General features: G+C 37.7%; 1 protein-coding gene across 1 annotated transcript in view; it reads right to left on the reverse strand.

Moving 5' to 3' along the window:
- Nucleotides 1-16,735, reverse strand: part of LOC126913304 (uncharacterized) — a 124,766-nt gene that overhangs the window by 27,409 nt on the left and 80,622 nt on the right. Inside the window, exon 3 of the mRNA XM_050710571.1 lies at nt 13,430-13,460. Within this exon, the coding sequence (XP_050566528.1) occupies nt 13,430-13,460 (31 nt within the window). The remainder of the gene's footprint in view (nt 1-13,429; nt 13,461-16,735) is intronic.

The following is a 16,735-nucleotide window of genomic DNA, read 5'->3' on the forward strand; positions in this document are numbered from 1 at the left end:
AAACAAATGTACTGAATGTGTCTTTGTTTTTCACTTTTTTTTTCCCCTCAACAGATCTTTTACATCTGCTGGACGATAACACCAAGTACAGTTTCTGCATCCATAGTTGTTTGGGGATGTTCGGTAATTTTACGTATGCAGACAGTGTGATTCCTATCTCTTTTTTACCAATGGGTCTACAAAGCCTCTCAGAAAGATTAATTACAGCTCACATCAATTTTGGCCTCTAGATGTCATGTAAAGAACATAATACCAAAGAAGAAGCAAAAGAATTTTGATTATGTCCGTCAAAGAAAGCAGAGAGAATAACAGGTAGCTACTGGAATTTTAAAAAGGGTTGGGTTTTCTGTTTGCATTTTTAAAAATAACTGAAGTTCTTAAAAGTGGGGAGTAGGTAAAAATAAGTTCAATGGAAGAAACGTTACTAATTGAAGAACTACTTCTGTAAATCAGCAAGATTTGAGGAAATACTAAATGAGGTTCAAGAACTCACAGATGTCATATAACTGATATCCAAGGTTAAAAATGGTACAGAAAATACAATAACTGTCAAGGATGCAACAAAAATACAGTTATATATCTGACCTTTTGCATCAAACTCTGTCTGCAGTTTCAAGCATTTCTCAAAATATTTTTGATAACACTCGCAAAAACAATTTTCTAAATATATTATTTGCAGTTTTAAACCACACAGTAAAAAAAAAAAAACAAAAAAAAAACCACTTTGCTCCATAACAGCATTTACCTAAGGATCTTAAAATGCATTAGTCTTGCAAGTATCATATAAAATAAGTAAACAGAATTATATTCATTTTTGCAGATCAGTGAATAGAAAGTTATTGAAATGCAGGTCACAACTGTAACTCCAAGCTGATAACAAGGCCAGAAGAGGAACCTCTAAATCCTTTCCCCATCAAATCAAACATTCATTATCAAATATTAATAAAAAATCTGACAGGAAATCAATTTTGATTCTACAAGGAATCTTGCATGAAGGGTTTCTAAGACAGCGTGTTTTTCTGTTTAGTAAGATACTGGAAAAGTGTTAGGTGCCTGCAGGCTTAGATGCCATCAGTGAACAGCTTCTCATCTTTATTCAGGCACAGTGCATCCTAACACAAAATACCCATGTTAAGCAGAGACACAGAGAAAGTCTGTGTCCTAAATGTTGAGCCCTGCACAACAACTGTAAGACAAGCCAGTGCAGTAACACTGACCTTATCCCTGAAGACCACAGTTATTTATAACCTGTGCAGCACTAGGGTGCTCCACTGCTTCTCCACTGTATGGCTCTATCCGCCATAAATCCCTTACCTGTCCAACTGCTCGTGCATATTCCTGTCTTACATGCTTCTCCTAAGGTTATCACCAGGACTTTCAACCTGCCAACATTAAAATTTTATCTTTGTTCCTACTCACTAATGATGACTTTCAAGTACAAAAGCACAAAATGAACTAAGATCCAACTTATGCCAGTATTACCTCTTGATAATAGTTATTTCAAAATGATACCATAAATTGCTATACAACACTACTTAGAGTATGACAGTACTTGCATACTTCCTTAAGTATCCATTTTTAATTTTCTCTCCTTCCACTAAAATACCTTTCCCTTTTCAGTATTTTTCTTATTAATCAAAAATAGCTGCAATACGCTGGCCATGCTGATAACACTAAATAGATCTAATCCTTTAAGAATGCTGTTTCCAGGACTTAAAGAATAATGAGATTAGACTCCACTTACAACCAATACCTTCTGCTTGAAATTCATAAGTACCTCAAACGCATAAATACACTCAGCCTTGATACACAACACTGAGTATTTTTAATCAATCTCTGGTATGTTTACCCACTCGTCACTTTATTTCACTTCTATTAATAGTAAAGACTCAAAGGGAAGTATTTCAATGTAAGATAATGGTCTTACCTCAAATTGTTAACTCACAAAAACAAATCCCATTCCTCACGTTACTTTTTTTCCTGTTCTCTGATTCTGAGGAACGCTAAATGTTAAGCAAAAACAACTTTTAAGAAAATTACCTCTTGCCTCAGCTTCTTGCAGTTGCGTCCTATCTAGGTTATCCACATTCCACATGTCAGTGCAAACTGCCAGTAGGAATCAAGAGTGGAGTTTCATGCTTTGTTTCTTACTATACAAACTTAAAATTGTGAATGATTTTTATTGTGTGGACCATTTCTGCACCAAAACAGGTATCTTCTTTCTCAATTCCTTTGTAAGTAACGGTCTATAGCAAAAAGTTGCCCAGTCCATTGAATAAACACGGCATGACACCAGCTTAGAATGAAAAGTAAATGAAACTGTGTATGAACGAATGGTAACACTTCTACAAATGCATGGATTAAATGGTCGTAACTTGAGGTCTCTCATGATCAAAAATTCTGTTCAGGGTGGCAAGTTCTCTTCTGAACAGTCCCAAATTTCTGCTTAAATTGGCTTTTGGCACACCAAATCTTTGAGACTGAATTCAGAAGCTTGGAATAACAGTTTATGAGTGCAAAGAATTCTCTACAAGCATAAAAAGTATGGAAAAAAAATGAAAAGGTTAAGCAGGAAATTATTTAAAAGCATGTTTCTCCCTCTTCTAAGAGATTCTAACCTTGAGAAAGAAATAGTTTCTACAAATTAAACAGTGAAATACAAATGAATTTTTAAAATACCAGTTAATATTTTGTGTCTTGAAATTAATTAAATTAAAATATATTTCAGGCATACAAAGTGCCTTTTACTCAATTTAATCACTGGTTAATTTGATCTTCCATTTAATTTGATCAAAACCCCAGGAATCATATCAGCTGTATTAAAAATAGCAAAACTTTCACTCCTTATTTTGATTAATTTTCATTGCCTTAGGCAAGTAATATCGAATAATTCAATCACTGGTTATAGAACACTGCCATTTTAATTAATTATGAAAATGAAAAAAATTGAGTAAGAACAGAGATAAAAGCCCAAGGAAGAAAATGTATTTATAATGAAAGGACAATTACAACTGAATGTTGTGTTATTAAGACATTGTTACTAAAAATTTTAGTTCTACCATTTATCATTGTAACCCACTTGCTTACTGTTCAAGCCCAGTAAGCAGCTTCATGCCTGATTATACTGGAAGTAGGAAGATCAAAATTAAATGTAAAGAACTGCTTCCTCTTGATATTTACTTGCAAGGAGAGGCCACTCATAAATACTATGCATTTTAGCCTTCTACGGAATTTCAGTCCTGCCTTGAGCTAAATCTCCTTGGACAGGTTTGTCCCTGATTTCCCACCTCTCCAGGAAAAAATTGCTGTCATAACTGTCTCACAAAGCAAAGGCAATTATTTAAACAAAGCTGAAGAGAGAAGAGGGGGGAAGAAAATATCGAACAAGTCTCTTCGTTACTTACCACCCTTCTTGTTCTGTTCTCCTTTCCTTCTCACTACCCACAGTGTCTGGTTGGAGAAGCAGAAGAGGTAATTCTGGTGACTCAGGAGAGAAAGACAGATTCCCTGAAGAAGTGTTGAAGCTGGCAGCACTCAGAAAAATGTAGAAGATTGGTACCATAATTAAGTGCTGATCAAGCAGACTGGTATTATGCAGATAAACAATACTGTAACTTATCTTCATAAATATGGCAGGAATGCCAGTGTCAGTGATACACATAAGAAACTCCAGATCCAGGGAACAAAGATGGTGGTGCTTATAATGCTAATTCAGCATTCAGGGGGGAAAAAAAAGTAAAAAAAATCCTATTTTTAATGTTTTGTTTTTCAATTTTTGTTTGGGACCTCTTCCCCCCCCCCCCTTTTTTTTTTTTTTTCTTTTTAAGATTCATAATATTGACTCACCGGTCCATGAATACAAAAGAACATTCATTCAAAACTAGTGGAATTGTGAGATAGAATTGTATGGTTTTACCCAACTGGGCAGCTGAGCTCCACTACAACCACTCTCTCACTCCCCCCTCCTCAAAGGAGAAGGGGGAGAAAATAAAATGCAAAGGGCTCAAGTGTTGAGATTAAGGACAGGGAGATCACTCAGCAATTATCGTGATGGGCAAAAAAGACTCAGCACAGGGAGATGACTATAATTTATTACCTATTACTAACAAGCTAGAACAGTGAGAAACTAAAAACAAACTAAAAACACCTTCCCCAATCCACCCTCTTCTACGTCCTCCCCCACCAGCAGTGCAGGGGAACAGGGAACGGGGGCTGCATCAGTCCCTGATGTTTTGTCACCACTGCTCCCTCACGGTTATTCTCTGTCCCTGCTCCACATGGGGCCTTCCCACGGGATGCCGTCCTTCCCGAACTGAGCCTGCGGGGGCTGCCCACAGGCAGCAGCTCTTCAGGAACTGCTTCCACATGGCTCCGTACCACGGGGTCCATCCCCCAGGAGCAAACTGCTCCAGCACGGGTCCCCCACGGGCGGCAGCTCCCCCCAGACCCCTGCTCCTGCGTGGGCTCCTCTCCACGGGCTGCAGCTCCGGCCCGGGGCCTGCTCCTGCGGGGGCTCTCCATGGGCCGCAGCCTCCTCCAGGCCACATCCACCTGCTCCACCGGGGGCTCCTCCACGGGCTGCAGCGTGGAGCTCTGCTCCATGTGGGACCCATGGGCTGCAGGGGGACAGCCTGCTCCACCAGGGGCCTCTCCACAGGCCACAGGGGAACTGCTGCTCTCTGTCTGGAGCACCTCCTGCCCTCCTGCTGCACTGACCTTGGGTGCTGCAAGGCTTCTCTCACATGTTCTCACCCCTCTCTCCCAGCTGCTGCAACTCAGTAGTGTTTCCCTTCCTTAATTCTGCTCTCCCAGAGGCCCACCCAGTGTCGCTCACTGGCTCAGCTCTGGCCAGCAAAAGGGACCCGCTGTAGCCAGCTGGAGCTGGCTCTGACCTGACGTGGGGCAGCTGCTGGGCTCTGCTCACAGAGGCCACTCCCGCAGCCCCCTGTTAACAAAAGCTTGCCACATAAACCCAATACATTTTGCCACTGCCCAGTCAGTCAGGCACAAGCCAAAGTTTTGATGTTGCAAGGTTTTTTGTTGTTGCAAATTAAGGTCTGCTGAGATCTAGAGTTGAGGGGAAACATGTCTCCCCACTGCTCCCAGATTTCATTGATCCACATGATACTAAGAACATTGAAAGGACATTGAGTAATTAAAGCACTGATGAGTACCAACATTAGGTTTATTTCAAAATGATTAATCAAAATATTGATATATATTTTCCTCCTATCACACATAATTTTTTGGCTCATAACCAAGAACCCACTTCCTCGAATAAACTGAGATATATGTTCCATGTTGTAATGACAGAAATAAACTTTTACAGTGATTTTAGCTATAGCAAGACCCAGGCCAACAGGCAATAAAGAAGTTCCCACTATTCAGCTTCCTTGAAAAAAGAGTATTCCAGAAACATCTTTTCAGACTCAATAAACCAATGCAAACCAGTGAGATTTCACAGCTAATTCTTTTTCATCTCTTTTTCTGAAATTTTTCTTCCATTGTTCAATCCAGATCACAATGCAACAAAACTGAGAATTATTAGACTGTCACTCACATTGGAATTTCTAAACTGTATAAAGCCCTGGCCTGGCAGCAGTTATCAAAACACACCCAGTTTTGTAGCAGATTCTGTTCTGCATAATGTACATTGTGGGACTAGTTGGAAAATTGACCTCTCACATGAAATACAGCTATACAGTTGTTAGTTAACCATATTTAAATTACCATAGTCTTGACACCATCTATTTTCTTGCTTAGCTATCCCAGCTACTCCTTTCTTTGTATCCCCAGAAAGCTCCTATTTTTTGAGATTGTTCTTTTTCCACATTCCCATCCCAACACTTAGTGTTTAAGATTATTTTTTTTTCCAAACACAAAACCCATCACTCTGAGGACTGACTGTGATACATTTTCTGTTGTTGATCTTTCTCCTAATCTAAACAGACTGCAAATGTTATTCCATCGTTGAACTAAATTTCTGAAAGGTTCCTACACAGGAAAAAATCCTTCTTAGTGACCTTACATATTAACTTGGTGTATTCAGACATTTCAAGTGAAAAGGTTTGATAGCAGAAGGAAATTTTCTCAAGAATTTAGTCCATACATCCAATTACATCTATTCTGAATTGTTCAGCTGTACCTGTATTTGTTCTGTACTTGCCTCAGGCTTAGAGCTATTCTCCAGCGCAGCATACGCCACCTTTTAGCAGGTTAAATTAGTATTTGGTCAGGTATGCATGCAGTAATTTCTACAGACAGTTTATACTGAAAGGCAGTTTCAAGCCCTAAATATAAATAAATAAACAAATAAATAAAATGCTTAAAGTAATACTCAGAAGAACATTACCAAGTTTTTGCAGCACTTTTTTTTTTGTGCAATCTGCAAAGACAACTAAAAAGACTTATTTTCAATAAATAACCTTTTAAAAGTATTAGTAGATAGACTGTGGTTAAATTTTTTTGAGTATAAAAGGCAGACTAAGAGAAAGAACTAACACTGGGAAGCAGCTTTGCATCATTTTGAAAAACAAAGTAACGAATCCATGTTAAGATTTGTCTTGATTTCTACACACACTTTCTCGCACCTGCGGATATGATTGTGGAGCAAACAGAAAACTTGCCTTCCTTCCTCTTCCCTAGAAAGCTAGTTCTTCCATACCTTAAGGACCTGAAGTGCTGTTAGTTTGCCATGTTTAAAAGCAAACTGTTGAAATTGATTGTTTTGAGTAACCATGGCATAATTTCCCATTATAAGCATATTTTAAAGTTGCAAAAAAGCAACAAAAAATGAATTTAAATCATTTTCAAATATACTTTTATTACTTTTCAAATTTAATTATTATAAGAACAGTATCACTATATTAAAACCTAATTGCCTTATACTCTTTCTGGCTTCATGACAATGCCCACAAAATGCTTAATATTCATGTAACATGCTACCTCACCCTGTAATATCACCATATTTATGGAAAGAAATTGTAATCCTCTTTACTGGATCAGGTTAATTCCAATAAAATATTAAATCCATTTTCTAATCTAAATGAGTTCATTAGGAGAGGCATGGTACTGAGAATACCAAACTCTCTATAGAGTTCAGCTTCATTACATTTCAGCACTGTGCATTTCCAGAGCTGTTGTACTACATTTATGAGGATTTATCTGTACTGTTCCAAAAACATTCATCCTAATTCTACTCCTTCTGTGCATGCTAATCATGAATATGTTAAGTGGAAATACTAAGCGAGCAGCCAATCTCATCCCCAGATGGGTTCAAGTTATGATTACAGAAGCAAATTTGCCATAAGCACTCTTAAAGCAGTGCCAGAGAAGAGAAAATGAAGGTTTGGAGATTCTGTTCTCCCCGAAATCCCTCCCCCCCACTTTTTTTTTTTTTTTTTTTTTTTTTAAACTTAGTGTAGATGGGAGGACAAGGGGATATTTGATAAAGAGCAGAAATGTAACATAAGAGATTTAGAGGGCTGGTATTTCAGGCCTGATGCAAACTATTTACCTTGCATTAGGTTTTAAATGTTATGCATGAAACAAATCTAAACGATATAAAACAAACTTATTTGGGCTAAATTCTGGCACCTTCCACAAGTTTAAGGGCACCTCTCCACAAAAATAATCCCAATGATACGATGAGAACTGCTGGTTTAGTACAGCTTGCTCAAATTTCAGTCTACACAAAACTATTAACTTTATTAAACTAAAAAGCAGTGGATACAATTACTTTTACCCTGCATTCTACAGCATCACCACCAGAAGTAAAACTATTTCATACATAAAATCTGTATTTTAAAGGACGAACTCATAAAATAAAATGCATACAACAAAAGATATTCTCAAATTATATATACTCAAGTACCATATATTATGTGTATTAATGGCACATCAGTCGAAAAGGATGACCTTTTTCCTCAAACCTTTTCTCTTAGGAAGAACTAAACCACAATCTTTGCACAGGTAATGATCTCCATATGCTATCTCACCAGCAATTCACTGAAACCTTCAATGGCCATACCTATTTATATACGCTACAGAAATACAGGTAACAACATGGGTCAGTAATTACTTTTTTTTTTTTTTATCTAACTACAGCAGCTCTGTACTGTATTGATAGAGGAACAACTGTTCTTAAGTAGAGAAACACTCTTTTCTTTTACACTCCTCATCAGAGTTAAGAAAAGTAAAAGGAAATAAATTAGTTCTGTCTTTTACCTCTGGAGAATGGATATGGGTAGCTGGTAATCTGAAGGACATCCACTTCGAATAACTTGGCCAGCATTAGGTAACTGGCCGCTGGTTGTCACTGTTGCTCCACAAAAGAGGAGCTGCAGACGTGAACTTTCAAAACGAAACCTCACAGCCCGGAGCTGCAGACTTTTGGTGGATCCCTTTACGTGGCCTGAGGTAAAGGCATCCACTGAATGTTAATAGGTTTCAAAACTGGATTGTTATGTTAAAAAGAGCAGTTTGTCAAAGACAAAGAGATCAGATAATTGGAAGCTGTATAGTGTTATGACGGAAAACAGAGCAGGGCTGAATGTACACAGAACAAAATTAAATGTAAGTGTTAAAAGAAACCCCATTTTAATCACAATTCATTAATTCCCTTCTGAAGTCCAATATGCAATTTAAAGATGTCATTTCTATGCTGACTTAAAAGCCCAGTCATGCAAATATTCCTAAATGCAGTGCTACTCACCCCAAATAGTTCTCCTTACTTCACAGTAATTAAGTCTCTTTCTATAATCCCTGCATATTACGAAGCCGAATTCCAACTATGCAACCCTCAATGCTTACTTCTCTGAGTAGCGTCAGTAGGAAGAGTGCTTGAATTACAGTATCCACAGATTGTAGCTGCTAACACAAACCTCCCAGCGGTGCTATTCACAGTAGCAAGCAATGAATTGGCTGGCAAGAACACATCATTAGTATGTAATTGCCACAAAATCAGACTAATTCATGTGAAGACAGTCTTCCTCCACTTGTTCCCTAAATTCTTATGAATAACTCTCCTTCTGGAGATAAAGAGATGATTAATTATTCTGTTTTAAACAGAAAGCATTGTTTTTAAAGTCAATGGACTTTAAGCTTGCAAGGGATTCTGAACAATATGTCCCAATTTGTCTCATTGAGAATTTCATTTTGGCTCTAATACAATTAGGTTACAGCATAAAAAGGACCAAGTTTCACAACAATTTGCTTTGCATTTTCTCTTGAATGAAAAAAATATATATATTCAGATAGAAGTGAGGATTAATTCCAGGTTGCCAGTCATGGGCTCCTCTTTAGTCAGAAAGAAAAAGAACTGTAGTTTGAGATTCCTTGACAAAAGTGAAGATCAAGTTTTTAAGACAAAGGAGCATTGATTAGGCTGCCTTTTTAGAGAATATTCTTGAAAACATGAACACAACATTCTACCAAAAGCAAAGAGCATGTATTAACACCTGCCATTCTAAATAGTAGTACCTGCTTAATGGGAAGGAATATACTTTTCACTGTGATATATTTATATCTCAGTTCAGTGACCAATTAATAGACAACTAACAGTGACATGAAATACACCTCAAGGGTATTTCCAATGCTATCCAGTAACACGTATCTTCAGATAGTTCCTCTAAACAGTTCATTTTGCTTGAGTATCTTATGGTTTTCTCTTAGTTTCACTATTTGAATGAGCTATTTATTCATATATTCACAGTTAAATCAAACTTCATTTACCCCATCTAAATTTTTGAAATAATCAGTATTAATTTCCATCACAGACAACATATTTCTATGAGCCCAGATGGTGCCTTGATTAACTGTGCAAAAACTCCCATTCTCAATGTTCAAACATTATTTCTTTGAGTTCATAAGGTCACAAAGCACAAAATAAATTAAAAAACAGAAAGCTGAAAACAAAAGTGGTGAGTGATGGAATCCCCACAGTGACTGAGAAAAGAAGGATCCTTTAACTATGCTTCCTACTACACTACACACAGATTTCCGCCCCAAGACAATGTCAGCTCCAGTTTATCAAAGGAGCAGGGCTCCCGGAACAATCCAATGGTTGGATTTGTGTTAACGGCTTGTTAAAAAGAAACCTTCAGTTCAATGGTGCTGTGAAATAATTTTTGTGTTTATTGAAGACGAGCTGATAATCTGTCCCATATGCAGGTAGGGGGTTCCCTTTTTACATTTCTGTTCTGTGCCCTACATCTGTATTTTTTAATACTTCATTCCTGTTACTTCGGAACCACAAAAGAGTCAGCAGAGCTGCAGAGCAGTTATCAAATTTTGCAGTGCCTTTCAAATGTGTCTGAGTACCCAACAGAGACTATATTAAGGAGATTATTCAATTATTACATAAATTGGAGCCTTCTTTTGCAGCCTACTGCAATCATAGAATCTCCATTTCTTAAATTTAAAAAAAAAAAAATGAGTAAGAAGGTATTTTATTTGTAAGTACAATAATAGGGGAAAAATTACTTCAACCCCAGAAAGCTATTTTAAAACCCTTTGTAAAGTATGTGAATTACAGGTTATTCACAACCTGATTACATTTCATTATATTCAATAGTAGTTAGTTTTCTTCTGATACGATGGGGTTTCTAAAAATGCCCTCTTAAACATTTTGAGATAGGGAGACCAAATTTCTATAATTAGGCTTTTTACCATGACACTTTGAAAAAGGAAGAAGCTACCGCATGTGGACGAGTCAACTTCTACATGTTTTTTTTGGAGGAACTCTCAGTAGGGGTTTATACACACCTTGCTCATCAACTCCCTGAGAAGGTACATCAAGACCAAACTGTGACATCAAATGGAGAGAGAAATCCACACAGGGTGGGTTTCAGAGCTGAGCTGAAGAATACCTTCCCAACAGTGAACTGGTGAAGGGTTGCAGAGTCCAGTAAGGCTGGACACCCTGAAGCTAGGCTACCTACCTGGGGGGGGGACACAAAGGAGTCTCCCTCTCCAGAAACCAGGAGACACCTTTGAGACAAAAAAAGCTGTTGTAGTCATATTATTGCGGATGTACAGATACTTTTCATTCTCAGTATTTAAGGATTTCAGTGTCATTAAATCCTTTCCAAAAGAATACACAGAGGAGGGGAAAAAAATGAAAAACAAAACAAACAAACAAAAAAAACAGCATCAGCTCTCAAGACACCAAGTGCACCTCAGTTGCCACTTCAGTTTAGGCTACACCTCCTTTGACAATTTTGTCCAGTGATACGCGGACCTTGATTTTATTAAATACAGCTACAAACTTCCAGAAGCTGATTAATTATTAGTTCTTTTGTACATTCTTCTTTTAAAGCAAACATGTATCATATCTTAAACCTCACTTCAGTGCAGCCACTAAGCAGATACTTAACTATTTCTTTGTACCAGGAGAAGATCTGGACAGCTGATACATGTAAGTGAAAACCCAGACAGCAATTCAATTAAGAGGCCAAAATGAGCATAAAAGCTTTTCCTATCAGGATTTCAAGAGCTGACATTTTTAAAGAACATTTTTAAAATTATGGCAAGCATTTCTGTTCAGGAAACAAGCTAGAGTCAAAAACTACCATTAAGGTCAGTTAAGATCAACTGTAATCTTTTTATCAATTCACTTTTGACCCCGTGTTCTCAAGGGTCTGCTCGGCCCCCCAAGACATTTGGCAACACATTGCATACAGCTATATACAGTGACAAAGGCAGAATCCCATATACCAGTAACCCACCCATTCTCCAGATCCATCCCATCACTCCTCCTGGCAGGAGACTGTCCTGACGTATTTTGCACTCACAAAATGAGAGAAGGTAAGTATTTAAACCCTCCAATTGCTTCTGAATGACTTACAAATCCTATCAAAAGAGAAAAAAAAAAGTCCTGTTGGTTGTGCTTTGTGTTTCCTCTCTCTCAAAAACCTACATGTAATTTTAAAAACTCAGGTCACTATTGAAGGTGTTCAGATGCTCTTTTGCATTTCTGCTACAGTAATTCCTCTGTACAGTGGTGAACTGTCAGAGAAAGGGTCTTCACCTTTATCCCCATGTCAGAGAAGAAGAAAGGAGAAAAAGAAAAAAATATGGTGTTTCTGTTACTTTGTTTATCTGTGTCTGCCGACCAGACAGACCCAGAACATCAAAGGTGTTTTTTTTTCTTTTTCTTTTCTTTTTTTTTTTTTTTTTTTTTTCCAAAAAGCAGCAAACTACCAGCTTCTTAAAAGCATTTGACCTGAGAAGAGGATTCATTTAAGTCAGCCTATTGAATGGTATCTACAGAGTCCAGTCTGGATAAGCAGAGCAACCAAAATGCGAGTGAAGAAATCAGTGCAGCAGGGTAATGGAGGAGGAGCAAGTAGTGATGGAGTAAGATTTCCTAGTGAACAAAAAGGGGCATATATTTCATTCTGGCAGGAATGATTTTCTAAATACGACTAATCATTTACATCATCAATTAAAGATGAGACTTCAGTGCAGTCACTGATGAGAAAAAACAAGCATCTTTATGAGTTTTCAGTACATTACTATTTATTTTCCACGCAAAAAAATGGATACATAGTCCCAAACAGTACAAGAGGGAATAGAGGAGAAAGAGACCGTAAGGACATGTGAGACTGTAAAAAAGAAATGTAAAAGATGTAGAAAAATGTACTGTTGGCTGGCAGCCACTTGCATGTTTCACTATACACTTACTGTTATTTCTAAAAAAATGCTTTGATTTGCAGTTTAAGAGTGTTCACCAACATTTAGGAACAGAAGCGTCACTATACAACTCTTGGAGAAAAAAAATAAAAACAAACACTGCATGATTTTCCTTATCAAATCAATCTATTTTGGAAGGTTGCGGTGAGGTTAACCACCACTCCTACTAGATCTTCTCAAAATTAAATTACTCACAAGCAGCGAAGATACAGAGAAAGCATCATTAAAATGGTCACAGAACTAACAGAACTACTCTTGCTGATACACTTGCTGATGGGAGAGGAAAAAATAAATAATTGGGGGGGGGGAGGGGGATCAGCACCACAGATGGTGTCAGCCAGGCTCAACTGTAAGCAACAGAGAACCTTAACTCTGATTTCCTTTTCTAGGTCTAGTTCCTTAACATGTTGCTGTAATTCAAAGTGACTTCTATAACATAATGGTTATGTTTACACCAGACAAACTCTATCACAGTTTTTATCAAATCCATTAGAAATATCCCTCTGAAGCAAGGACAACTAGTCTAAGCACGTAGTCACGTACTAGTCTCTCTCATTTTCCAGAAATAGATGTTCTTCAAAATTCTCTCTCTTCTATTTATCAGGTATAAACATAACAATAAGTTTTAGAGACTATTTTAGGACTTAACGTCAAAGATGCTCAGTGGAACTTGCAGAGTCTCAGCTATCTGAAGCAATACTGAAATTACCTTGTTTAGATATTTATGAAAGGTTACCTGTGATTGTTACTCTTGTTTCCTTGTTTCCCTATAAAACAAACAAACAAACAAAAAGGATATGAACATGAGATTACAGTTCTCCTTTTAATATAAATTTCTATAATTGTTCAAGTAAATGTATATTTTATACACATAACTGACATTAAAAATCTTTCAGGAGTACCATCATCACTCAAGAACTTAAGGTGACATGACTGTTTTTCGCCAGGACCTTACCATTTCCATTCAAAGGTAGTACTGTTTTCGATATTGTCTACAAAGTTCAGCATTTAATAGCTACAGCCTTACAAATACCACTGAGAGAATGGACTACATCTGCTTATGTACCAGCTGAGAATTGTACACCTATATTAAATTGTCATGAATAATTCACAGCCACATGGGACTAAGTCTGAAAGAAATTCTAGGGGGAGCCAGCATAACTGGATGGAAACAGATGGAAACTCTTAAGCAGGCAAAGAAGAAATACAGTGGCATTATCAGAGGCCTTCCTTGTTGAACATAGCTTAAGCACCTTCACCCTCTTTCATTCCAGTCCTGGGACAGTCACAGGGCATGAAGACATCCAGCGAGGTGGCAGCCTTATATCTAAGATGCATTCATCACTGATCAAACTGCATACTTAACAATGCTTAATACAGTAACATAAATGCTACAGAGAAACTTGCCTGGGTCTTGGAAACAGCACGGCCATGTCACTGTTTTTTGACGGCTGCACTTGGGATGCTGTCCCAAGATCTCTTTTGCACTAGCTGCCATGCAGATGAGCTCTTCAGCTTTAGCTGAGCAATGCTGGCTACACCTGGCGGTACGAGAGGAAGGTGTTTCCCCACATCCTGGGAACTCACTGCTTTCCACAGGAAGCCTTCCTCTACTCTTGCTTTTAAAACCCAAGGAATTATGACTCTGGTGCAAGAGACTGCGTTGCTGTTCTGCGTGCACTGTCAGGCAGACAAACTGGAGCTCAGGACACCTTGTATTTACCCAGCAGATATAACATATATGGCAGACTACCTCTTGAGATACACACAACACTCCCACGTGGATTAAAAAGAATTCCCTTAATCACTATGAATGAAATTCTGTGATTCTGTAAAATAGATCCATGATAAGCAGATACAATGTAAACTAATATATGTATTATATTGTATAGTAAAATACACAGTAAAATACATAAAAGGTAAATATATGTATTTTGAGAAATAAGCCACAAAAATGTAGTCTCTTCAGCACACAAAAAGTACAAAAAAGGGAGAGGAAAAAGAAGTAAATGAAATTCCACACAGTAATTGTAAATTGTAAAGCTGTGAGAGGAAATAAGAATCCAATACTTGTATTACTCTTTATGATTCTATCTAGGATTAGGAGAAATATTTTTCTTGAAATATTTTGCAAGAAAATTGACTTATTTAAAGGCAACTTTGCCCAGGGAATACAAGACTTGGTCTGAAAGTTGGTCATGACAATGCTTCAGCCTTTCCCTGCTGCATGGCCTTGGCAAGTCATTTCACCTCAGAGCACTTCTGGCTCCCGACCCCTCTTTTTCTCCGCTGTGTACAAAACAAGCCCTTCAGACACCTAGTACTTAAGAGCCCATACAGACATAAGACCAGGTACCAATCTCAGCTTCAGTTTCTAGGCACTGCTGTAGTACCATTAAAAAGAAATGCAGCTAAATGAGAAATACTCTTTTTGCCTACTGTTTGGCAGTATTCTGAGGCTTTACAGTTACAATTTGAGGCTCAAAAAAGCAAAGCAGTCCACAAAAGCCTTCTAGTTTTTGATCTCAGGCAATTCTAGCTAAACACAGTTTATTACAGAAATGAATTACATGAATTCACCAGTTCATGTTTACTTTCATGATGAATTTTTATGTGATTAACAGTGAAATAACAGAATTAATTTAAAACGTTGATCTTCTTAAAGTACTAGTTGCTTATAGAAAAAAAGACAAACCTGCATATGGTGCATGACACAACCATCAACCACTACCCAACCATCAACCATCATACAACCAGTGATGTATCTTGCTATGCAAAACAATATAGAAAAAGCTCGAAAAAGCTAAACCAAAATGTAACCTGTTTTCTCAGACCGAACTCATAAGCTTTTAGCTAAAAATCGGAAGCCAGACTTAGTGGCAAGCTTCTGAAAACTTGCACAGCTCTGATAAGAAAGGACATCTCTCATAAATATTCATTAAAAATTACCCTTTCTGGATCATGAATTTTTCAAACAGACACTGGTTTGACCTCTGCAAGGAACAAAACCCAGCCCATAGGAGAATGTCTCCATTTTCCAACAAAAAAAAAAAAAAAAAGGGCTTTTCTGGGTAAGCATCTACTTTGTACACTACATGAGGTTGCAGGTCAATTACCTTTGCAATCCAAGCATCCGAGCATAAATATTAAATTCAAATTACAGTCTTTAAAATCTGAAGTGTTACCTTCTTATTTTCTTGAAAAATTGATTGTGAAGCAAGACAATGATTTGCATTTTAAACAATTTTCTAAACTAGCATCCCCATTCCTCAGCCAGTTCAAACAAGACAGCTCTAATTGGTAATCTTAAAGCACTTCATTAACAACTCCTGGGCTGGGAAGGCTGGAATATGTTTGTAGGTCTTCTCAAGCTGTTCTGTCCTGCTAGCTGTCTGGAAACTGGGGATTCCCTTTGCATTATTGTTACCCCACTGGATAAAACACAAAGCTTACTCAGTACCATCAGGTAAGAGACGCATAAATGGATGCTGAGATAGCTGCACCCAACACGTGTTGTGCGTCAGATACCCTCGCTGGGTATGCTGTCTCCCTAAAGTCTGTTTCACACAAGCATTTCAATCTCTCTAATGTTTTGCTAGTTGCTGGTAAAGACTTGCGATACCCATTTTCAACAACCACCATCATCATAATCTTGGTAGCTTCAACTTTTTGCTATCATTTTTGCCCTAACATCTACCTGAAGCACAGATAAAAATACCATCAGTCAGTGTAGACATGAAGAGTAGGCTTTACATCTCAACCCCATACACAAAGAAGTGGCTCAGAGAGAAACAGGTGACTATCCTATACAGCTGTATTTCAACTTTGCCGGTACAGAAGAGAGAAACATTGTGCTTTTTATGGATTACCATATAAGCACTGTAATAATTTCTCCTTAGAATCTCACAATTTTAAGGCTACTTGAACACCAAGGATGGAAATGAGAGATTTCCTCCTATTATTTCTCTAAGTTGTAGGTATCCACGTAGGAGATGTGTTAAGCAGAAGATATAGATCATTTTTTTCAGATGCTCTATTCAAT

The sequence above is a fragment of the Cygnus atratus genome, chromosome 1 (genome assembly GCF_013377495.2).
Source record: "Cygnus atratus isolate AKBS03 ecotype Queensland, Australia chromosome 1, CAtr_DNAZoo_HiC_assembly, whole genome shotgun sequence".
Taxonomy (NCBI): Eukaryota; Metazoa; Chordata; class Aves; order Anseriformes; family Anatidae; genus Cygnus; species Cygnus atratus.